Source organism: Sander vitreus, chromosome 15, assembly GCF_031162955.1.
Source record: "Sander vitreus isolate 19-12246 chromosome 15, sanVit1, whole genome shotgun sequence".
Taxonomy (NCBI): domain Eukaryota; kingdom Metazoa; phylum Chordata; class Actinopteri; order Perciformes; family Percidae; genus Sander; species Sander vitreus.
The window spans coordinates 25282717-25307508 of record NC_135869.1 but is presented as its reverse complement, the minus strand read 5'-3'; the positions used below and the strand labels follow the sequence as shown (position 1 = coordinate 25307508).

The following is a 24792-nucleotide window of genomic DNA, read 5'->3' as shown; positions in this document are numbered from 1 at the left end:
AAAAACACGTCTTTGCTTGAGTACGGAACTGAACATACCAGTGTTTATTGAGACTTTGAGCAATCATTTGTGGGGAGTATTTTAATGAGCAGTTAAGGCCTTGAACAGCCTCTCTAAGTGAACTGACAGTGCTGATATTAATACTCCCTGCTCAAACAGGACACAAACAGAAAGGAAAAGAACAAAACATTTGAACAAAATTGTGTGTGAATGTCACATGGGTCATATTACACAAAAGGGTGCCATGTATGGTTAAAGGACAATTCCGGCACAAAATGAACCTAGGGGTTAATAACACGTGTACCGAGTTGACCTTTCTCTGGGACATGTTTTCATGGTAATCAAATGTATATGTAGCTTGAAACAAGCTAGCGCGAACCGCTGATTAGCTTAGCACTAGGCATTCGGGGCACTGGAGCAAAAATAAATCGCCATTTCTATACCACTAACAAGGCTCAAAATAGCACCACACTTGTAGCATAATGAGGGTCCCTACATGTAAACCGAAGCATTGAGAACTTTGTAAGTGTACAGACAGTTTATTAAAAAGATAGTTTATGAAGACATTACTTTCGGGTATAAAGGCAATCGGCATCTTGGAAAACAGTCACGATCAGTCGAACCACGACTGTTTTCCCCGAGATGGCGATTGCCTGTATACCCGAAGGTAATGTCTTCATAAACTATCTTTTTAATAAACTGTCTGTACACTTACAAAGTTCTCAATGCTTCGGTTAACATGTAGAGACCCTCATTATGCTACAGTTGAAGTGTGGTCCGCCCTAGCTTGTTTCAAGCTACAGACACATTTGATTAGCATGAAAACATATCCCAGAGAACGGTCGACTCGGTACGCATGTGTTATTAACCCCTAGGTTAATTTTGCGCCGGAATTGTCCTTTAAATATGAACCTTTTATGGTTATTCCGTGATGAAAGATGTGTGTTTGTATTGAGTGGCACCAACATGAGCCTTACTTTCACAGCACTGAGTACTTTTTTGTACTGATGTTTCTGCTGAATAGACATGAGCAAAAGTAGCTCTGTATATGTTTCCATACAGTCAGAAGAAAGTCAAATACTTACCAACTTAACGTAAAGAGTGTATACCGCATGTTTGGAAATGCAAATACATGTGCTTTACAGGATGGATACCCGACCCGAGCCCAATGGGACCTGACGGGCCGGGCCGGGTTCAGACAGATATTTAGAAAATGATGTTCGGGTCGGGCTCGGTCACATCAGCGCGATAAGGCATTGAACATTTTAAATTTAAAACAGCTTAATATGTAGGTGTGCGCCTGTGTTAACCTGCGCTTGTTGCCCCGTGTGCGCTGATGCTCATCTGTTGACATTTCTGAATGCCATCCTACAGTTGCTTAATAAAAGCGGGCTTTCCACACAAAAAAAACTTAGATGTGTCAATAGTATGAGAAAAAAATGAGATTGTAACTGTTGGGCTCGGGTCGGGCTCGAACATAAATATTTTAATTCTTGTCGGACGCGGGCCGGGCTCGGACAGAAAAACGGGGGCCCGATCACTCTAATGTGCTTCATGTATTACTTTGGCAGGACAATTATAAATACTGCTAGTTTGATCATGTCACCTGCTGATTTGGGTCATGATTTAAGAAACTGGAATGCTACTTTGGCAGTTATGGCTCACAAAGTAAAAAAGAAAAGTCTTCTCAGTCCTGAAGTAGATAATTGTACTTCCCAAAGTCACACTCATCAGGCATGATGAGCATGTCGTCCCTGGCTTTGGCCAGCTTCCGTCGCAGGAAATCCCGTCTCTCAGTCCACTCCTGCAGCTCCTCTAAGCTGTGGGCGTAGTCGCAGCTCACACCGTCAGGACAGCCGCCATCCAACCTGTCAAACATTAACATCATGCAAAACAAGCTGTTAACACAACACTGACATATCATACCCTTCTAAAGTCAATACGGTTTGTAAACAGTTGCTAGCTCCGTTTTGATCTCGACCAACTCTTGAGTAAAATATCCGGTTCTCTAGCTGCCTAATGCTGCACTATTTTCACTAGCTAGACGATAACTTTGTCTGTCTTCGGTTCGGTGCAGAGCAGTTACTATATGGTGGGTTTATCAAAGTTGGGGCAGGTTTCCCCAGCTTGTCCTGTGATTCAAACCAGCAACACTCCATATTTCAAAAACCTATCCAGGAAAAAGTCTTACTTGGGGCAGAGTTCAACGCATGTGCCAGGGAAACGGTAGCTCCACGTCAGAGCTTCGTCTTCTCCCTCACAGCTGAACACTCGGTCCTTGTGCTTCTCAGAGGAGATGTGCTGCTGCCACTGTCGCTCACCGTTACTGTGCTTACCACACAGATGGCAGTAGAAGCCACTCTAAAATACAAAAAAAAGAAGCATCATCATCTTCTTCTTACAGATGCATAGTCAGGAAACACAAGATGTGTAAGTTTGGTGCAGCTGTTTTTGGTCTTTGACTTTATTGAACTGAAAAACAAATGTGTACCCACCATTAGCTCAGCATAGTCAGTTGGCATGGCAATGTTTTTCTCTTCTGGGATGGGCTGGGTGAGCATGGCTCCATCTGTTTGCCGGTTTTGTGCAGTTAAATTCAGCCACATGTCATATATCTGCTGCATGTCCCGCACTACAGGCACAAATACAAATCGGTTATTATCACTTTGAGGATGTTCAGTGAGAGACACAATCAAAGTCAGACAACAAATCAAGGCCCAAACGATTGGGCGCAGTGCTCTTCAAGTGAGATTTGAGAAGATGCATTTACAGATTTCCATCTAGATTTCTGGATATTTCAAAGCTGTATCTGTAGCCCTCTGCTTACGCTTAGCTGCTCCAGGCTACATTAGCCACTACCAGCATAACACATCTGAATCTCCAAATGAACTCTTAGTGGTAGAGTTGTAGTTGTAGAGAAGAAATAAAAAAGACAATATCTCCATGGTCAATCTGACAATGTTATAGGAGTACAATCTTGAATCTGTGCTCTTTTAAAAGCACTATTTCAATAACTCACAATCATTATTCTTCATATACATCCACATGTCCTTCTCCTCTTGGCTGTGAGCAAACGTGCAGTTCCCAGAGTAGTTACATTTCCTTTTCTCCAAAATCTGAGTACATATCTGCCAGGAGAAAACGTAATGCTGGTAAAACACAGATCATTATGTGCAATACAGACTTTAAACAGACACAACAACAGGCAACTTTACAAATAGCATTTTTAAAGTACCAGATATACAAAATATAGTAAACATAAAAGACAAGAAATGCAAGAAAGATTGGGGAAGACCTTTGCTCATCAATGTGGAAATGTCTGTGATGAATTAGCTCAATGGTGTTTTAAGCCCCCACCGTCGACTTCAAGGCAGCGCTGCGACCGTCAAATTCAAGGCACCTAACCCTAACCCTTGCCTAACCCTAGTGCCTTCCATGCAGCGCTGCCTGCAAGACAACGTTGGGGGCTTAAAACACCAAACACCGATGAATTAGAGTGCTTGGTTGAAACTTCTCGTCGTATTAAAAGTGCATGAGAGCAGAGGAAGCACACCTACATCATAGTGCACAGGGAAGTTCTTGGTATGTGGCAGCGGTCGGACCTGAACCCATTTACTTCTCTCCAAGGACTTGACCAGCAGTAACCATCTCTCTTTAGTCCACCTGTAGAGGACGACACAAGAAGAGGACAGAGGCTCAAACTGATCCAGTTGTGAGGTGGAAAATTGATGGATGTTTTTTGGTTCAACGTGACTGACCAGTTTTATATGTGGACAACATTTTACATTTTATTAGGAAGGGTTGAAAATCTCTGGTTGATACAGATTCAATAGGATCTCTGATAATATAGTCTTGCTTTGCCAGACCTATCTTAGTGCTGCAGTAAAGTCTGGCTACACCGCTTATCTATTCTGGGATAACAAGGCGGAAAAACACTCGGGCTTGTTTTTATTTCTTTAAAATCAATCACAACCGTCCTGGGCGGCACTAAGCTCCAGATGCTGCAGCGCTGCTCTTGCAAAATAGATAGCAGAGGGACGTCTGCATTGAGAGAGGTGCATTGTTTAAAGGTTGCGAGAACGGAAAAGGTAGTTGCACCACATAGAGGCCCCGATCTTGGCGTGCGCGCGCGTGTGTGTGTGTGTGTGTGTAAGATAACAGGAGAAACTGTTATAAAAGCTTGAGGGAGAAAACAGATCGGAGCTCATTCAGACAGAGAATTTGGTGGACCGAGCTTTGACTTCATGTCTGTTGCTAGGGAAACTTAGACTCTGTTTTTGTGAACCCACAGCTGTGTTGTAACTCTTATGCTGGACTCAGTAAACTTTGCTTAACTGAACTCTTCGTCTCAGATTGATCCTTGTGTTCTGGTAAACTTAAGTCCGATGTAAGAAGGCGCAGGAATTAATAAATTGGAGTCAGATTTGACAGGCCTTAGGGCCTTATTTTAGACATAATTCCCTCCACTGACTATCTCTTAGTGGGTATTATGTTGAAAGTTTCTCATTTATTAAATAATTGCTTAAAGCAGTTAAACAAAGTTTTGTGTTGGATTTTGTAACGTTCCAAAATCTTAATTTTGACTTAAAGATTTTCATTTTCACTGTATACATATCGTTTCCAAATATCAGTTATCGGTTTCATTAACTACTAATAAATCGGTATCAGCCTTAAAAAAATTGTAAAAAAATAGTATTGGTCGATCCCTAGTTTATACAGTAACTATTCTAATAATTATTAAATACATTTTCCAAACCTGAACTATGCAAATGTTTTATTTTTACTCACGTGTGCCTGGCCTTTGCAGTGCAGTACTTGAGGGCTTTGTCTGGTTCACGGATATGGCCGTCCCGCCAGCACTGAGCACAGGCAAACTTCATGTTCATGTTCAGACTCTTCCCAACTCCTCCTCTTGGTTTGCTCCCAGCACCTCCAGAAGACAACTGATGCAAATTAAATGAAAAAAAGTGATCATTTAACAACATTTCTTCTTCATCTTTCACTTTTCATCTGCCAAAATCAACTACAAAATCATCTTTAAAAGATACCAATTTGAAAAAAGGGGTTCATGTCGGTTTAAGTTAGGCAATCATTACAGATTTAAAAACAATATATATATTAATAATAAATGTGACAGCTCTTACATCAACAGCTCGATAAATTACAAAAGGTGAAATGTTAGGTGGTGGCACTGATTTAACATTTACAAAAATAAGAACAGACAGACAGGACACTGGACAAGTTGACCAACAACAAACTGTGACAGGTCGGTCTATATGCCTGAGAAACATTGTGTTGTTTCAATAAAACTATAAAAATGAACTAAACGGATTCTTACTTTATTTCCTTTCAGTTTGCTTGAGCTTTGCTCCTGCTTATCATTATATTTTGTGGATACTTTCACAATCTCATCAGGGCTGATACCTGTAAACAACACGAGCACACACACGGAAACAAAGTCGGCACTCATTATAAGAGAAACAGCACAGGCTATTGCTACACTTCAGTGTTTTAATATTTGTATTTAGCTGAACAAGTCAAATTCAAAATGCTCTTGATTCTATTATTTCCACTGCATGTGTCTGATAGACTGCACCTGTGTCTCGCTGCACCCTCCAGGTTTTGAGCTCTATAACGGAGTGGGCATAATAGCAGCTGTCCTCTCTCTGGCAGCCGTAACGGATGGCTTGCCGGCACAAATCCAAGTGGCACAGGACGCCCAGCGGTCGGACCTTTCTGTAGTTCACACTGTGGGTCCTCACCACAAATGCCAAGCACCTGAAGGGCACAGTGGGAGATAGTGTTTAAGATACAAAGACATGAGAAGTAAAGAGTTAGCGTATGAGTGAGATGAGTGAGGGTAAGAGGATGAGGACTCTCATCACATATGCTGTAAACTCGCTCACTTATTGGCATCGAAGGGGTGGCGAGCATCCGAGTTAGAGCAGATGGTGTGATTGTCTCTACAACGCTTACTGATGATTCTAGGTTTACTGTCATAGCATTCCTAGAGAGACAGAAAGACACAAATAAAGGAGGAAAAAAGGGACCAACAACAAGAATGAAAGGAAGAAAGAAAAACCGACACATGGAGAAATTAAGAGACGACTATTTTAACAAATTATTAATGATTATTAATGAATAAATCTGTTATGATGCAACAAAATGCTGTGTAAATGTTCAAGATACAGACAGGCAAATTAATTAATTTATTACACAATACAACTTGGACAGGAGTTTGTGCTTAGTAACAGAGTGAAATACAAAAATGCAATCAGTTTTTGAATAAGTACATGGAATCATTTATAAGAACTTGGATTTACGCATATTACAACAGATCTACATATGCTTATTTCTGTATTTCTACTTTTATTTATTTATAGTTTTTTATGTCCATGTGTTAATGAGGTCAGATTATACAGAGAGAGGCTATACAGAGAGGTTATTACAACCTAATTACCTGATTTTATACAAATACAGAAAAAACCAGTATAGAATAGAAATTTAAAATACAGAAACAAACTTATATAAATGTAGACAAATAAATAAAAAGTAGAAATACATAAATAAAATGTGTCATTTGTAGAAATTTAAATAAATGACTGTCATTTATACTGTAACTAAAATGTATTTATCAATTACTTTATTGTGCATTTAATTACTATTGCATTATTTTCAACTTTCATTTATTTAAATTTATTTCTTTTTTATTTGAGCATTTATGCATGTGTTTACTGATGAATAAGTCATATTTTATTTGTATTTATTTTATCTATTTATTACTTTATTGTTGAGAAAGTATTTTTTTTCCTACATAATTTAAGGGAGACCGGGGTACATAAAACAATTGTATATTTTAAAATTTTCAAAACATACGACAGGATACAGAAGAATATAAACTTAGCACAAAAAGTAAGGAAATTTGTGTTTGGTAGCTTATTTCTCTGTGGTAACAATGCTTTTTGGCAATAAATCTTATACCGTTAGTATACAACAGCCTGGCACCTCCTCCTCATGCTGGTCACCAGCCTGGTCACACACTGCTGTGGGATGGCATCCCATTCTTCAACCAGCAGTCCTGACCTCAACCCCATTGAACACTTGTGGGATCAGCTTGGGCGTGCTGTTCATGCCAGAGTGACCAACACAACCACGTTGGCTGACTTGCGACAAATGCTGGTTGAAGAATGGGATGCCGTCCCACAGCAGTGTGTGACCAGGCTGGTGACCAGCATGAGGAGGAGGTGCCAAGCTGTTGTGGCTGTGTATGGTTCTTCCACATGCTACTGAGGCTCCCGTTTGTGAAATGAATTAATTGTTCAATTGCCAATATGTCTTGTTTCTTCAAACTTCATTCATCCAATCCACCAAACGAGTCAATGGCAGGATAAGCTGTTTGGCATTGGCAGAGAAGATTTGGCTAATTTTTCATCGGCGCAACCCACATACTCAGCGCTGCTGCTCATCCCACAAATGCATGTTCCTTACAAATGGGGGACCATTTGAAAGGGAACTAAACAGGATTTCCAATGGTATAAAGCATTGTTACCACAGAGAAATAATCTACCAAACACAAATTTCCTTACTTTTTGTGCTAAGTTTAATTAAGTTAAACAGAGATTTGAAACCATGTTTGTGTTATTATAATAATTCTATAAAAGCACTAACCTGACAGAGGGAAATGAACATGCCCTTGTTTTCCTGCATGATGCGGATGATGCTGTTTACAGGGTCCAGTTGGAAAACTGATGTTTCAAACAGCAGGTTTCTGTCCAGCGTCCCCTGCCTCTCTTCTGTCCAAACGTCGATCTCCAGCTGGTTGTAGGCAAACGTGCATTGCTCTCCGTATTTACACAGGCCCAAATCCCCGGACTTCAGCAGCTCTGACACGGAAGAAAATACAGAGCTCGTTCTGTCACACATCCACGGGTGTGTATGTACAAACACAGTCCCGTTAATCACTCATTATTATTACAAGTTCCCTCGTTAACCGTTTCCCTGCATTCACGCATCATCAACAGTTCCTTCACATTCAACTCTTTCTGACCAAAGTGGACAAAGAGTCTGGGGAAAGTGCAAGTGGGAAAAATGTAAGCATAGGGTACCTTCCTCAAAACTACCAAGTCGTATCATATAAATTCAAACTGCCTTCCCTGACACAATCGCCAAGTAAGATGAAACTCTATAAAAGTTATGTCACATGCTTAAAGTGAGACAACACTGTGTGGTTTAGAAGATATTGGTGACCTAAATTTACATTCTGATCTGAACTTTGAGTCAGGAAACGGCCCTGGTTAAGGACACAAATGTAAAGTAAGTGATAAACGCTCAATTTACGACAGGATGGGCTTCCTTGAACTGACCTGCTAAGATAGACAGAGACAGACACGACGGAAAGGAACTGACAGTTCAATGATTGCTATGTTTACATAGTTTACATATGTTTATAGCTTACAGAGAAAATGTTGGAAGTTTGTCATTAGTAACATGCTCCTTCTGATGCAGGAACCATAGTCACTGAATTAAAAGATGGTTACACATCCCCATGACATAAAGATGGGATGTTTGGTTTCAATTAGTAGATAGAAATGTTCATTATCATAGCATATCATAGTGGCGCAGCCACGATGTCAATGCATGCATTGTCATGGACACATGCAGCCACTTCCCTGGAACTGCTAGCACGTCTGCGGGACCAACAAAAGTCCGCAGCTGTCTGCGAAGTGTATGTCAGAGCCTCTCTTCGCCGCATCCGTGTGTCTGCCTGGCATACTCTGAGGCCTGGCGGGTTAAATCAGCCTTCCACATATTGTGGCATTTGTCTCCGCTGTGAGCGTCGTCCAGAAGAGGGCCACGAACTTAGCAGAAAACAAAATGGCTTAAAATGCAGTAGCAGTTAAGAAATATATTGTATAGCCTATTTTTCTTTTACCATGCATCAAGGGTTAATGCCCAACGAGATGTCCATTACCAGAAAATAATGGACGACGGGGAGGCCAGAACTGGACAGTACTTTTTGCGGCTTGTGTGTTAGCACCATCCTGCGGTGTTCAGAACGTGGCACTGAAGGACTACGCTCAGTGTTGTAAATAAGATATACAGATTTTCTTTTTTCCGTTTAATTTAGTGCATTAATTTAGAACAGTTAACAGTCAGAAGAGATCCTGATATCAATCATCCATTTGATTTTGAGATCCTTACCCCTGCAAAGTACAAACGGCCCACTGAAGGAAGTCCAGGTAGGCATCTGTCGCACTCTGGTCCACTCCGAAGGATAGCCTGCTTTTAGTCTGCATAACAGAATGTCTCGCTTACAGCTGTGGACCAGGTCTGGCTTGTGAACATACGTATATATGCCTTTACCTGAAGAGAAAAAAAATTAAGATATTAAAAAAGGACAAAAACGTAGGACTGGATGTTCGGTTTTTGAAGATCTACAAATTGATATTTGCAAAACATATTTTGCCATCTCCACTGGCATATTCTGAACAGATTTTTGCATTTTAGCTTGGCCTTGGCAACGTCAAAAAGAAGGGCTCCAGGATGCAGATCAAACCACAAGTTCCTTTCAAGATATGCTCAAAACAAGGAATATCAAAAAGGCATTAACCTGCCAGGATAGGAAAACCCCCACCAGCAGCAGGATCATTGTGATTTCTTGCTACACTACAGTTTGTTTGAGATGGGGCTGGACAGCTGACGTACCTTTCCGAGGGAAACAGGCAGAGCAGGCCTGCAGGAACTCATGAGTGGAGGACAACGGGTTAGAAACTGCCACCAGCGCTTGGTTATTCTTCTCCTTTTTGCCAGGATAAGAATAGGATTTCAGTTGATACCATTCCAGTTAACAAAACAGACAACAGTAGAGCAGGTAACACAACCTAGATAATCAGTCTTACTTTGTAGTTATTCTTTGGAGGTCGCATAACTGGAGCTGCAGCAGTAAGAGAGCTTGTGATACCTAGACAAAATAAATTCAAATGATGTATACATTTAATGTGTACACACTTTGTAGTAAATAGGCTTAAACATGTACAATAATCAGTGTGGTCTTTTAAAAAAGGGAACACTTCTTTAAGTCACTTGAAATATAAATCATGTGTCTGGTTTTACTGTATTTTGTTTATTCTCATGTCCCATTGTGCATCAATCATACATTCCTAGTGTAACTGGGCAAAACTATGTTCAGTCTTTCTGATTTTTTATTTTATTTTCATGTAAAATACTCCATACTTTCACTTTCTAAGGGCTCTAGAAGTCTTCAAATGAAACAATGTTAGAAATAATCATCACTCTTTTGGTTGATCTGCTATTTACTGTTATGACCTCAAAAGAACAGTCCTCCTGCTTTGCCAATAATATAGAATAAGTCACCAAGAAATCATAATTACCAGTTGAGCTGAAACCGGAGAGCGAGTCCAGGCCCGTTCCCCCGATGGAGATTGCTGGCAAAGCTGCCACAACATCTTCCACTGAGGGAAACGAGTCCAGGGCATCAAGGATGTTGAGCGGGTCCACAGATATCACACCAGTGTTAGGGACTTCACCACTCTGACCACCTGGATCAGAGACAGCCTCCAGGGGATCTATTTCATCTAGCAAATCATCAAGGGACTTTTCCCCTTCGTCCAGTTCTGTTTTGGACTCATTCCCAGCAGCAGCAGCACCTGGAGTCGTATCCAATAAGCCATCCAGAGCATCAAAGCCACCCAGAGCATCAACGCTATCCAGAGCATCAACGCTATCCAGAGCATCAAGGCTATCCAGAGCATTAAGGCCATCCAGAGCATTCGGCGCCACGGAGGTCTGTGGGAGGTTTGAAGTGCCCGCACCACCTCCACTTCCAGAGGTCAGGAGATCGTCTAGGGCATCCAGTGTCACAGCTGTGGTGCTGCACCCACCACCTGAAAAGGAATCCAGGGAGTTGAGGTGGCTGACGGCCGAACTGAAGAAGGCCGGGGGTAGCTGGGGTGTTGGGGCGGGCAGGACCGACGGAACTGTGTGCTCGCAGGTGGATGTCCTGCTGGGGTCTGAGAATGCTGCCTGGGTGGGGGTCTGGTAAACAGAGAAGGAAAATGGAGTAAAGATTAATGAAAAGATCCATTTTGAAAGAATAAAAGAAAACGCACGCATACACTTTTCACTTGTCAAAGCAATGCAGAGGTGACAAGTGTGTGTGAATTTTCTCTTTTCTTTGGATATGGGACAGAATGTAAAAAATTATGAAGAAAGTGTCACGACAGCTCAATTAAATGATTGAAGGTTTTGATGGATGTTGGCTGACAATAGCAACAGGATTCTGAAATGATTACAAATGACAAATCGTCCATACTTAAAAGCTGCATTAATTAATATTATTCATAAGCAACAGATCAAATGTCTGAGTGTAATGTGAAAGGGGACACTTGTTGCGATGACCTCACAGAGGATCATCACCCGACTCTGCAGTTCGCCTCACATCTGCAGAGCTTTTTCATTTAGCTTATTGTTTTGGTTTCATAGCCCACAAACTCATCTGTATCGTTTCTAGCTAGGGTAGACAGCTGTTTCCAGTGGGAAATTTATGATAAACTTGCTGTGCAATTTTCTAGAAGAAACCCAAAACACAAGTATGAACCTTACAATGAGCATAATATGGGACCTTTAAAAAGGAAAATCTAAAACTTTGTTTTCCTTTTTTAAAGTCTAACCTCTACCATTTATTTACCTTGTGGATGCATTTCTAATGTTTTTAAATAAAAAAAGCAATCAAATGGTACATTATCGTTTCAAGAGCTCAATGTTTGCTTAAAGCTTTTGTCTACTGGGCTTAATTTTTAAATCAATTTTTAAAAAAAGTTTTCATACTAGGGGCTCTATCTTGCACCTGGTGCAGCGCGGCGCAAAGCCGGCTCAAGTGTCTTTGCCAGTTTAAGACCGACGCAGTAAGTTGGTCTTACAGGGAGGTGTGTTCAGGTGCATTCTGGGCATATTGCAATCTTGAGGCAGCGGGAAGTGATCGCGCTATTGACCAACAAAAACCTGGTCTAAAGTCAGTAGCGCAGCATTTCATTCTTATTTTAACAGAGCATTAATAAAATGCTCCTAGGCTTGTGCACAGCGCGCACACACTATGCTTGTTACACACACACACACAGGGACGCACAGCAGCACACACACATGCAAAAGATTACAAATAAAAAATATTACGGTGCAAATCCCCCATCATAATAGCAATGCACCAAGGTACAAACGCGCCTGGCTTTTAAAAGGGAATGGGAGATGATCTCTGATTGGTTTATTGCATGTTACGCACAAAACACAACAATGAATTAATGAAGACACTAAGTACAACCCTTTTGAACCATGCGCCTGGCGCACGGACCCTTTTTTCCGCTGTCAAACTAGCAAAAGTGGATTTGGACACGCCCTAAACGCACGTGCGCCAGGCATTTCACGTCGTGCGATTAGATCGTTAAAATAGGGCCCTATATGTGTAATTCCTAAACTTTTAAAGACAAAGCTAAAGCATCATTATATGCTCTTCCAGCTTCGTAATCTTCTACGACCAAGGACATCTTCATTCCATATCAGTGATAAAAGTTAGTCTACTGGTCTGTAAGGACAAACGCAGCACAAACGGACTTTACCTCAGTTGGCTCCTGCTCATTGGGGAAGCAGTCAAGCAAGCTGTCCAAGTCATCTCCCAACCGCTCGGAGTCATCCAAAGTGTCCACCATGTTAGGTGCTGGGGAGACAGCAGGCTGGAGGCAGCTGGGAGCGGGCGAGGGAATGGGGGACTGAGGCATGCTGGGAAAGCTGACTGATGTAGCAGTAGGAAAATGTATTTAGATCTTACTTGTAATTTATTTTGTACACATATTTAAAGAACATACATGTTGCCAGTATTGTGAATGCAACCCAATTACGATCAAGTCAAAGTCAAGAATTCACACCTGGTGCGAGGACACTCAGAGGATTCATATCGTTTCCTACATGAGCACCAGACACCTGGAAGTGAGAAGGAAAATCATTAATTAAGCACAAATGAATGAGGCGCTGAGAATTTCTGTGAAGATGAGTCAAGGCTCAACAAATCTGCAAAACAGATAACATGCATCACTGATTCTGTGATAAAATCACTCCCAGCTGAGAGGTTTTCTCATTTAAGAAAGTAAAACCATTTGTTGGTAAATGTTGTGATTTGGAACTTTGAAGGAATCATACATGTAAACTTTTTTTTTTTTTTAAATGTATGGTGGTGAATGTTAGAGATAATATTATGGAACTTGCCTTGATGGCTTCAGCAGTCATGTTTCCATTTGTGACACCTCTCGTGATAAGTGTGCTGTCCTAGGAAAGACAAAGTAACAGACAGGATATGAGAGACACAAATCTGCACCATGTCTGCATTAGTGTTGGGCAATATGACATTTTATGCTTAGAGATGATAGAAATTGGGCTACCATCATAAATTTCTCTCTACCGTAAATACCGTGGTAGCAATTTCTTTAATATCTCTGGATGCTACTAGCCCCTTGCATTGCATATTTAATCAACAACCTTTTAGCATCAATGTGGTTTGAGTTGATTCTTAGCAAAAAGCCCTTTGTTCTTTCACAAATATGTGCTAATTTATGTGTAATTACTTCCACCAACTAATCAAAGGATTCTTGTACGCGTAGAATCTGACATTCGGAATCATTCAGCGAGTCGCTCGAATATGGCGGCAGCCATGTAGCGCCTCCATCTTTAAAATACATTAGCCAAAGAGGGACATACCTCCACCTTTCGCGCTTTTACACTCAGTGGCACCGTGACGAATGCCAGCCGGGAGATTACTCGCGACTGCCGGCGGATTTTAAAGCCTGTTGAAGATGGAGGATCACACCTATTCTCGAGGACGTGTAACGGAGTCGCCTCGTCATCTTTGGAGAGTGTCTCTTTAGTTTTTCTTTGCCTAGGCGGTCTCACCGATCCACTGCCACCGGCTCTGTCTTTTGGTTTTTCTTTACCTTATTTCCCTCTTCCTTTAGCTTTCCCTCGCATCTCCGTCACATCAACTGATCTCTGACTCTGCTCACGGAGAAAAATATGCAGCCTACGCTGTAAACATTGCCTTACACTATTAATCTTGTACAATATACAGAACGGACGAAGTCGTACTGGAAGCCATGTTAATCTTGGCATACGGCCACCGTAGGAGTTAAAACGCGCTCGGAATGGGAGGGGCTAGAAAGTAATATTCATTTGGTTGTCATATACATTTTCACCGCTAGATGGGAGAAATTCTTACACAATGTAGCTTTAAGGTATTCAATTCACTGGATAATCAAAAACGGTTGTTTCATCCAAATACTTTACTAAAGATATACTAAGTCTGTTATGAAATGACTTCCCGTGATATATGATTTTATCCTTGCCCACCCCTATCTGACCATGACAGAGCTGAAGACTGAAAACACCGTTGACCATTATTCAGTGGCATTCCTCAGTGAAAAGGAAAATCAAACAATAATAATTTTACTAACCTTTGTGCCGACATATGGTTTTCGATTTTTTAGCCCCAGATGGATGGCCAGCTCCTGTGCAAGCTCATTCACCTGTTTGTCCTGTTAGAAGTTAAACAGAAAGAGAAAAGAACGTGAATGTCTGTGCAAAATTCCATGGCAATCAATCCAACAGATGTATTTTAATCTGGACCATAGTGGTAGACTGGTCGACAAACGTTGCCATCCTTCAAGCCATGCTGCTAGGGTGGCTAAAAATATTTGATTCTTATAAGAGCTCAATTTACACAATGTGTACAATATGATATTGTATCTGTTTCAGGTACAAAAAAAGGTCATTAACTCAGCCACCACAAACTGTTTTTTGAAGATACAGTTTTTTGAGGATACATTATAAACTGTTTACATTAAGGCCCTTTTTCATTTTTTATTTAGATAAAAATGCTTAGATAGCAGATAGAGAGGAAAGGGGGGAGAGAGGGGGGATGACACACAGCAAAGGGCCGCAGGTCGGACTCGAAAACCGGGCTGCTGCTACGGAATCATCCTACATGGGGCGCACACTCTACTGAGATAGCTAGAGGCCGACCCTACATTAAGGCCCTATTGACTAGGATTGGGCATCGAGAACCGATTCCTACTTGGAATTGTTTAAAAAATTACGATTCCAGTAGAATCGTTTCTTTATTGGAATCGCTTGGACTCGTTTAAGGACTTGGTTTCAAATCCGATCATTGCTTCCCAATTTAATATGTGCAACTTTTGGTTTCTGTACGGCCAGGCTCTTGTTGTGTTGCAGCCTTGGAGCCCAGTAAGCAGCGCTCTAGTGTGGCTTTATTTTACATTGAAAAAGTGCTGTAAACCTGCAAACCACCAAATCAAAATAAAACTTTCCTCTTATTTATAAAAAAAAAGCATGTGACCCGTTTCAACTCCACCCCTCAAAGAATAGGAATCGAGAATCGATAAGAATCGGAATCGAAAGGAAGAATCGGAATTGGAATCAGAATTGTTAAAATCCAAACGATGCCCAACCCTACTATTGACAGCATTTTCTTAGACCTTTAGGCATCGACGCTTTCCTTTACCAGACGAGTAATGAGCAGGCAGTCCGTTGTGCAGTTGTAGGCCTCTTTGTACTTCCCGAGCTCCTTTAAACAAAGAGCCTTCCTGTACAGCGCCCTGCGACTGTCCTTACATACTTGCAGAGCTCCGTCACAGTCCTTCACGCCCCGATCATATTCCCCCTGTTGGAGACATGAGAGATTAAAGTAAAGGACATGGTTAAAAAAAAGTCACAGTACGATCTGTATGTTTTTAGAAGCAGCTTCTCTAGTGGTTTTCTTGGTTTGCTGGTTCACGGTTACTTTTTTATTAAAACTTAAGCCTATTAATGAAACTGAAAGTAATTACTTGCTGCCTGCACGAGATCCAACAGCTGCCTCAGTACAGAGGAAATTGCTAGACGAGGACTCCACGAAGACACCTAATTTTGCCTAGGTCTTTGTGACGGCAGCCCACCTCTCACTCAAAGCACACCCTTAATTATGCAGAACTAGAATTTAAACAGGTAAGTTATAATAAAAAAAATGTTTTTACCCGCTCCCCCCACAGTTGTCATGAAGGGGAAATTTAGCTATAGAGACAAAAAAAACATTTTTATACCGGGCTGCAAACATTTTAACAAGCATTTTAACATGAGGGTCTATGGGGATTGATTCCATCTTGGAGCCAGCTTCAAGTGACTAATCAAACTGCAGTTTTTGGCACTTCTGCTACACTTTTTTGCCGCTTGGTTATATACTGAGTTTATAGTCCATCTATTATTGTAACAATTAGTGTCCACATTTTGTTATCCGTTAATAGCTGTAGTTATAACTTCAATTATCTGATTTACAGATAACTTAGCATTGTGTTTTGCCTGAATGGACATAAGGGTATTTTTCTTCTTTTTGTTTCTAACATTATTTACTTACAATACATCAGAGACTGCTGCTGACCGCTGCATGTCAAAGGTTTCATTTTTACTATTCCAGTGTTGAATTAAATGTTGATATTGCATATTGATATTAGGACTATCAGATAAATATGCTATGGCTAAAACCAGAAATCAGATTTTTACATTTTTATCTCCAACATAAGTATTATTTATTTTTACTAAAGTAGACGTCACGAAAATGTTGTGTAATTTTTGTCCCGTGAGTGCAGATATGGATGTATCTGTGTTGACAGTCGGTCAACAAAGGGCTTGGCTGGATGATTGAGGACTCAAGCATGCCATAGACCTTTGGACAGCCACATTAACCCCTAACTGCCTCAGTGGGATGATCACCAGCCTGATGGGACAGTCTGAAAATTACTAAATATGGATTTCTTTATTGGTTGAAACCATTTCTATTTCAAAAAGGTAATATATGCATTATGTATAAAATACTCCCCAAACTCCACTAGGGCTGGGCAATATATCGATATTCTATCAACATCGATATATAAAGCTAGATATCGTCTTACATTTTTGATATTGTGATAGGACTTTTGTGAGATGTTTTAAAGGCTGCATTACAGTAAAGTGATGTCAATTTTCTGACCAGACTAGCTGTCTTATTATTTGCCTTTACCCACTTAGTCATTGTATCCACATTATTGGTGATTATTTATCACAACTCTCATTGTGTTAATATTTTGTGAAAGCACCAATAGTCAACCCTACAATATCGCCATAATATCGACATCGATCTATTTGGTCAAAAATATCATGATATTTGATTTTTTTGTTTTCCATATCACCCATCTCTAACTGCAACATCCCCATAATTTAAAACTCCAAATTATCTCTTATCAACAAACAAGAAAAAGTTGGCTATAATTATGTACAGCAGTGCTTTGAGCTTAATGCTAACGTCAGTTTGCTAACCATCCATCTTCGTCCGCTTATCCGGGGTCGGGTCGCGGGGGTAGCAGCTCCAGCAGGGGACCCCAAACTTCCCTTTCCCGAGCCACATTAACCAGCTCCGACTGGGGGATCCCGAGGCGTTCCCAGGCCAGGTTGGAGATATAATCCCTCCATCTAGTCCTGGGTCTTCCCCGGGGCCTCCTCCCAGCTGGACGTGCCTGGAACACCTCCCTAGGGAGGCGCCCAGGGGGCATCCTTACCAGATGCCCGAACCACCTCAACTGGCTTCTTTCGACGCGAAGGAGCAGCGGCTCTACTCCGAGCTCCTCACGGATAACTGAGCTTCTCACCCTATCTCTAAGGGAGACGCCAGCTACCCTCCTGAGGAAACCCATTTCGGCCGCTTGTATCTTGTTCTTTCGGTCATGACCCAGCCTTCATGACCATAGGTGAGGGTAGGAACAAAAACTGACCGGTAGATTGAGAGCTTTGCCTTCTGGCTCAGCTCTCTTTTTGTCACAATGGTGCGGTAAATTGAATGCAATACCGCCCGCTGTGCCGATTCTCCGACCAATCTCCCGCTCCATTGTCCCCTCACTCGCGAACAAGACCCCAAGGTACTTGAACTCATTCACTTGGGGTAAGGACTCATTCCCTACCTGGAGAAAGCACTCCATCGGTTTCCTGCTGAGAACCATGGCCTCCGATTTAGAGGTGCTGATCCTCATCCCAGCCGCTTCACACTCGGCTGCGAACCGATCCAGTGAGTGCTGAAGGTCACAGGCCGATGATGCCATCAGGACCACATCATCTGCAAAAAGCAGCGATGAGATCCCCAGCCCACCGAACTGCAACCCCTCTCCACCCCGACTACGCCTCGATATCCTGTCCATAAATACTACAAACAGGATTGGTGACAAAGCGCAGCCCTGGCGGAGGCCAACTCTCACCTGAAACGAGTCCGACTTACTGCCGAGAACCCGGACACAGCTCTCGCTTTGGTCGTACAGAGATTGGATGGCCCTGAGAAGGGACCCCCTCACCCCGTACTCCCGCAGCACCTCCCACAGTATCTCCCGGGCACCCGGTCATATGCCTTCTCCAGATCCACAAAACACATGTAGACCGGTTGGGCATACTCCCAGGCTCCCTCCAGGATCCTTGCGAGAGTAAAGATCTGGTCCGTTGTTCCACGACCAGGACGGAATCCGCATCGTTCCTCTTCAACCTGAGGTTCGACTATCGACCGAACCCTCCTTTAAAGCACCTTGGAGTAGACTTTACCGGGGAGGCTGAGAAGTGTGATACCCCTGTAATTGGCACACACCCTCTGGTCCCCCTTTTTAAAAAGGGGAACCACCACCCCAGTCTGCCACTCCTTAGGCACCGTCCCAGACTTCCACGCAATGTTGAAGAGGCGTGTCAACCAAGACAACCCCTCCACACCCAGAGCCTTAAGCATTTCTGGACGGATCTCATCAATTCCTGGGGCTTTGCCACTGTGGAGTTGTTTAACTACCTCAGCAACCTCCACCAGGGAAATTGACGACAATCCCCCATCATCCTCCAGCTCTGCCTCTACCATAGAGGGCGTATTAGTCAGATTTAGGAGTTCCTCAAAGTGCTCCTTCCACCGCCCTATTACCTCCTCAGTTGAGGTCAACAGCGTCCCATCCTTACTGTACACAGCTTGGATGGTTCCCCGCTTCCCCCTCCTAAGGTGGCGAACGGTTTTCCAGAAGCACCTTGGTGCCGACCAAAAGTCCTTCTCCATGTCTTCTCCGAACTTCTCCCACACCCGCTGCTTTGCCTCTTTCACGGTAGAGGCTGCAGCCCTTCGGGCCCTTCGGTACATTGCAACTGCCTCTGGCTCCTCAGTTTGCTAACATGCTCCAAATAAAATGCTAACATGTTGTTAGTTTGGTCATTGTAAGCGTTATACATGAAGCTATAGATGATGTTCAGCTAACAGGTACAATGTTTAGTACTTCACCATTTTAGTTTAACATGTTAGCATGCTAACATTTGCCAATTTGCACTAAAGACGAAGTTTGGACATAAACTATTGGACAAATTGAAATGGTGACCTGATGATGGCACTGAAGGAAAAATTGAGAGATTTAGAGATTATTAGAGTTATTTCAATAATTCCTGAGAGCGATATGCCCCGACAAAAGTTCAAGTTAATGCAGAAATGCCAACCTCATGGTGGCGCTAGAGCAGAACTCAGGGGATCACCAAAGTCATTAGGATTCGTCCTCTAGGGACCATGAAAGTCTGTAAAGTCTGTACAAACTTTAATGGCAATTTATAAAATAGTTGTTGTGATATTTCGGTCTGGACTTGTGGAGGAAAATGTAATTCAACCGCGGAAAGAAAATGTAATTGTTATGTCTTCTTTATAAATATTTATGAATTATTATCTTGTGCTCACTGCTCTGTACTATAATATGCTACTCTAGGATTTACTCCTGGGTTCTCCCAGATATGCCTTGGCCTCTCCTTGAACCCATGTGAAAACCTCCCTGATTAACTCTCTCCCCCTCTCTTGCAGCATTCATGTATTGCCTTGGTGTTGGTGGTGCAATTCCCTGCGTTGTATTATGTGTGGGCTTCCCCACAGCAGCTGTAGTGGAGTAACATCTGGCACGTTACTGTATATTAAAGAGTAAAAGGATGCAGGTTGCCAAATTGATTCAACCTGTCATTCTTATAGGTTGATCCGTTTTTATCTGGCTCTACAACTGACTTAACCTGACGAGTCAGAGGGTTTGTTATTGCAACGTTGGAAGGTCTGGTGGAAATTCCTGCGTTCCCCTGACCTGACCTGTGAAGCTGGATATCAGTCCAGACTGACATCAAGACAAACATTTGAACAGTAAATGCCTACTTTTATGACTCTTCTCCCTCATCCTGTGAGAATTATCAGACGCCTTGGAGTATCTCTCTTTTAGGATGAAAAAGATAGTTTTTACACCCACAGGGACATGGATCCATCACACTTAAAGAAGAGAGAAATGGGAGGCTCAGCAGGGGGTTGGCCCCACCAAGTCTGATCAAGTAACACTGTGACCCCTTCACAGAGGTAGTGGGGGAGAGGTCAAGCCCCAGAAGAAGCATGCAGGAGAAAACTCCCCAGCTCAACGAAAATCCTACTCTTCATCTCAGTGTTAGGGCTCATCCAAAGTCGCAAACCCAACGAACCAGCAGCAAAACTGTGATCGCCATCTGGCAGCGATCCAACTCTTCATCTGCGGCTGCAGAGGGGGAACAAAACGACGAGGCGGAGTCGCCATGAGGGAAAGCCGGAGGCCAAGCTCCATCACTGAGGCAAAATGACTGCTGCCACCCTTCATCGTCTACTCCTGGGGCCGTGTTTTCAATCCTTCCATCCAATGCGTCAATTTGTTCAGTGCTGCATAGCTGCTTCATTCATTGTTATCATTAACGTGTTAATTCTGTGTTGACGCCATACATTCCCGTTTTTTTAGTCATCGCTTATTATTTTGATGTTAGTAGCATCGACTCAGTAGGTAAATCAACTCATTCATTTATAAAGAACCTGGTTATGTGAATTTTGTACTACAGGATCTGTCCAACGAGGATATTAAACTAAGATCTGTCGTAGCAAGATCGACCTCCAAATTATGAGACTGAAAAAGGTATGTCTCATCAGCTGTTTTTTATTAATTATTCTTAATAAAATAGAACTGGTGCCCCCGAATTTAAAAGGTGGTTAAAACATTAAACAACTCTTGCTGATAACCAACATAGAGTGCAAGCACTCTACGATAAATTAAATATTGTTTAATGTAAATTAATTAACCACACATATGTACGCTACACAACCTTGCGTGAACATGTGTGCAGCTGCCATGCAAGGTAACAACTGACAGAGACTGACAGAAACCAGCTGTAACTCACCATACTGTGGTAGGCAGCAGCCCGGTTGACATACAGGCTCTCCAGCAAAGCTTCGGAGATCTGGATCTCCTCTGCTGCAGCGTAGCATGAGACATTCAAGCCTTCACTGAACTCTCTCACCGCCTGCTCCCAGTCTCGGTCTTTGAACGAGGCGTTTCCCTCATCGAGCAGGTTGCACACTAACCGGGTCAGGAAGTCCTGGGAGGACGAAAAGAAATCAGAATCCGAAAAGGGTTTATTGCCACGAGAAGTTACACGTACGTGGAATTTCCCTTGGTGATTGGTGCATACATAAACAAAAACAGACATATTAAACATGAATATGAAATAAACTAATACAGAACCAAATAAGATGCTGGTGGTGTGTCCCAATTTACCAATGTTACCTTAATTTCCTTTGGGATAAATAAAGTATCTCTATCTATCAAAACCTTTAGGCCCTATCCTGACTAAAATAGTCCAAACCCACAGCTTTTAAGAATGATTTTGTATTCTGGGCATGATCACATTACACAATAGACACAATGGCTTCAAAAAAATACCATGACGGCCAACATATTGGTCGTTGTAAACATTCGTCCTGTTCATACTGGCCCTGAAGTGATCCCTTCGTATCATAACACCAATGTAAGAAATAATATGAAGCCTCAGAAGTCTGAAGTACAACACTGAGTCTACAGGACAGCCACGCTAGCCACTCTTGTGAGGTTGTACATAGGCACAGCAGTGCTTCGAGCTAAATGCTAACTTCCGCGTGTTAACATGCTCACAATGACAAATGTTAAATGTTGATGTTAAAGAAGGTACGTTTACGTTCACCATCTTAGTTTAGCATGTTAGCATGCTAACATTTACTGGGTCTGCACCATTACCCCACCGGCGTACGCCTGTGGTGCGCCAAGTAGGTGGAGTCACATGGCTGATACAAACAAACACAAAAATAATGGAATCTTAAATTGATAAATAAAGTCTGTGTGTCTGCTTGGCAGTATTTCTGGTGGTGTACACAAAATACAGCTGAGGCTGATGGGAGTGTCACTAGTTCAGAAAATGTTTAGTCATAGCCCTGGTCTGGAAAGGTCAGTGGATCACCAAAGTCATTAGGATACATCGTCTGCAGACCATGAATGTTTGTTCAAAGTTCGGTTCCAATCCATCAAATAATTTTAAAGACTTGTCACTTTAAAAAAAAGAAGAATATTAATCTTATGGTGGTGCTAAAGGAAATGATTCATCCTCTAGGGACGATAAATATCTGTGCAAAATTTCAATCAATCCAACAGTTGATTGTTGTACGGAGAGGAGGAATGATGACAGCAACAGTAACACTTTCAATGTGAGTATTGGGAGTATTAAGCCAGACGTGAAAATAATCTGAAGCTCAACACTACCTCCAAGATAAGAATGAGCAAAATATGTGGGGGAAAGTGCCCAGTCCTTAATTTTATATGCAGCCAGTGTTAGAATATATTTTGTGAAAAGAGTTAAGAAGAGGTTTTAGAGTTTATGGTGTTGACCTTGCTGCCTTTTTATGCACCCTGGGTTATGAGAGGCCATTATTTTTACAGTGATTAGACATTATAAAAAGGAGTGTGAGAAAGATCTTCTCTGATCGGGGGAGGGAGCGAGGCAACAATGGTCAACGTTTTGCAAGCGCGGGATTTGTGACACAAAGTATGGAAATGACCTGGCTCTCATGAAAACTCCTTAAAAGTTTGCAGGAGATTAAAGCACACAGGTGTTCAAATCCAACAATAGCAACTTGTCTCCGTTGAGCTGAGTGGGAAAAGTCAAGGTCATTTTTCATACAGTGTGTTACAGAATCTTAGGAGCCGGCTGGAGCCAGAAGATCTGGACTGTATCCAACTGATGACAGCACCACCAGAGTTTGGGATGGAACTGGATAAATAAGAGAGCATTTTAAGTTAGGGCATCAGATGCTGGGGGAATCTTTGACTGACCAATAGGTGAAAGGTAGACCTGTATAGTATCTGATCTGTATGCATACACTCTTGTATTTTACAATATCATTTTTCACTAAAGCTTGTTATTAACTTTAACTGGACAAATCCTGAGTATTATTTCTCTGATCTACCAGTAAACAGAACACCATCCAGAGTGAAGTGACCATAAAATTGGAGTCACATTAAGTCTGGCCTTTTTTAGGGCCAGACCGGTCAATTACGGTCACATTTTAGTATAAAATCTTACACCAGGAATGAACAGAAAGATGTTAGGAAAGAAAAGAGGAATTTAATGGAGAAGCACAACAGAAATCACAGTGGCTGTGACTTCAGCAACAACTTATAACCAATTTATAACCAAGTGAAACCCAGGGTGCAAGGGTGAAGAAACAGAGAAAGACAGAACATTGTGTTTGTAATAACAGCTGGTACCTGGTAGCCCTCAGGCTCTGGATAAGCCAGGGAAGACCTAGAACACAAGATGTACATTTGTTTAGAAATGTAGAGAGACAGCTTAGTTGTCAAGGATACGAGTCATTCGGGGCAAGAACAGGTTTCACTTTCGGTCAGGGTGCACTCAAATAAAATGATAAAATATCTCACTGTATAAATGTCAGAGATTTGCTTATCTCCTCCTTGCGCTTCTGTCTGGCAGGGTCCATGCTTGTTTCCTGGGGAGAAGAAAGAGACCACAAGTGGATTAAGTAGCAAAGACCGACTGATGTTAGTGTTGATATAGTGCCTATGAAATTTAGCTGGTGTACGCCCACTTCCTTCAAGACAAGAAAGCAAGAAACAACCACCTTTGTCAGCTCGTGCAAAGACACTCACCGAGCGTGTCGCCGAGCCTGTGTTCTTGTTAATTCTGTATTAAATACATCCAGCATGCAAGCCCCTGACCCCGCTTGTTTTCTCTGGCTTTCATGGCGCGAGAGGGCCAACTTCAGGCGCACCTACCCAATGAAGTGAGGAAGTTCACTGAACCGACGAAAAGTTTAAACGCGTGTCATTTAGTGTCCAAGGGGGGAGAAGACGGAGACTCTTTCTGCAGATGAGAGGTCGAGCTGACGCTGATAAACAGCGAGCCGAGGAAGAAGAGAGCCGTCGATGCTCGTGTCTGACTTCAGCCCCAGATAAGTTTCGATTCCCAGAAACTCCAGTACTGAGCCAGCTGCAAACCTCCACACTGGCCCTTTAATGAACCCAGAGCTATGTGAGCCCTGAGTACAGTCTGTCAGGCACCATTCCCGGCGTACACACCGTGCGTGGTAACCTGCCATACAACTGAACTATCGTATATCCCTAATCGCAGGTCGATGTATAACAAATAGTGGCAACACTAGTCTTTCCTAACCACTGTTGATAGCTGAAGTTAGGTTAACTCCCTACACATATTGGAACAAGCTTAAGAAAGTTTACCCCATTGAAATTCAGCAAAATGTATGACTTCTCCGTGGCCGGGTTTTTTCAGTTGGTAGCGTAGTCGCACATATACTCATGCCTCGACGCAAAGGTCCAGGGT

At 42.2% G+C, this 24792-nt stretch overlaps 1 protein-coding gene across 4 annotated transcripts; it reads right to left on the bottom strand.

Annotated features, from left to right (window-relative positions):
* Positions 1-29: 29 nt before the first annotated feature.
* LOC144529625 (zinc finger CCCH domain-containing protein 7B-like) lies at positions 30-24778 on the bottom strand. 4 transcript variants are annotated; one of them, XM_078268820.1, is made up of 23 exons: positions 24690-24778; positions 23874-23941; positions 23703-23739; positions 21307-21504; positions 15578-15736; positions 14511-14591; positions 13273-13332; positions 12936-12990; positions 12630-12802; positions 10392-11055; positions 9900-9961; positions 9706-9799; positions 9202-9363; positions 7669-7883; positions 5907-6007; positions 5597-5778; positions 5339-5424; positions 4789-4943; positions 3558-3663; positions 3020-3128; positions 2496-2632; positions 2192-2361; positions 30-1868 (listed from the first exon to the last, which is right to left on the bottom strand). In XM_078268820.1, the coding sequence occupies exons 2-23, from the start codon at positions 23930-23932 to the stop codon at positions 1688-1690; spliced, it is 3246 nt and encodes a 1081-aa protein (XP_078124946.1). In that variant the 5' UTR covers positions 23933-23941; positions 24690-24778; the 3' UTR covers positions 30-1687. The 4 variants fall into 4 exon arrangements, with proteins under 4 accessions (XP_078124946.1, XP_078124944.1, XP_078124943.1 ...); XM_078268818.1 differs by lacking the exon at positions 24690-24778 and adding an exon at positions 24074-24413; XM_078268817.1 differs by lacking the exon at positions 24690-24778 and adding an exon at positions 24102-24413.
* Between the last annotated feature and the right edge of the window lie 14 nt (positions 24779-24792).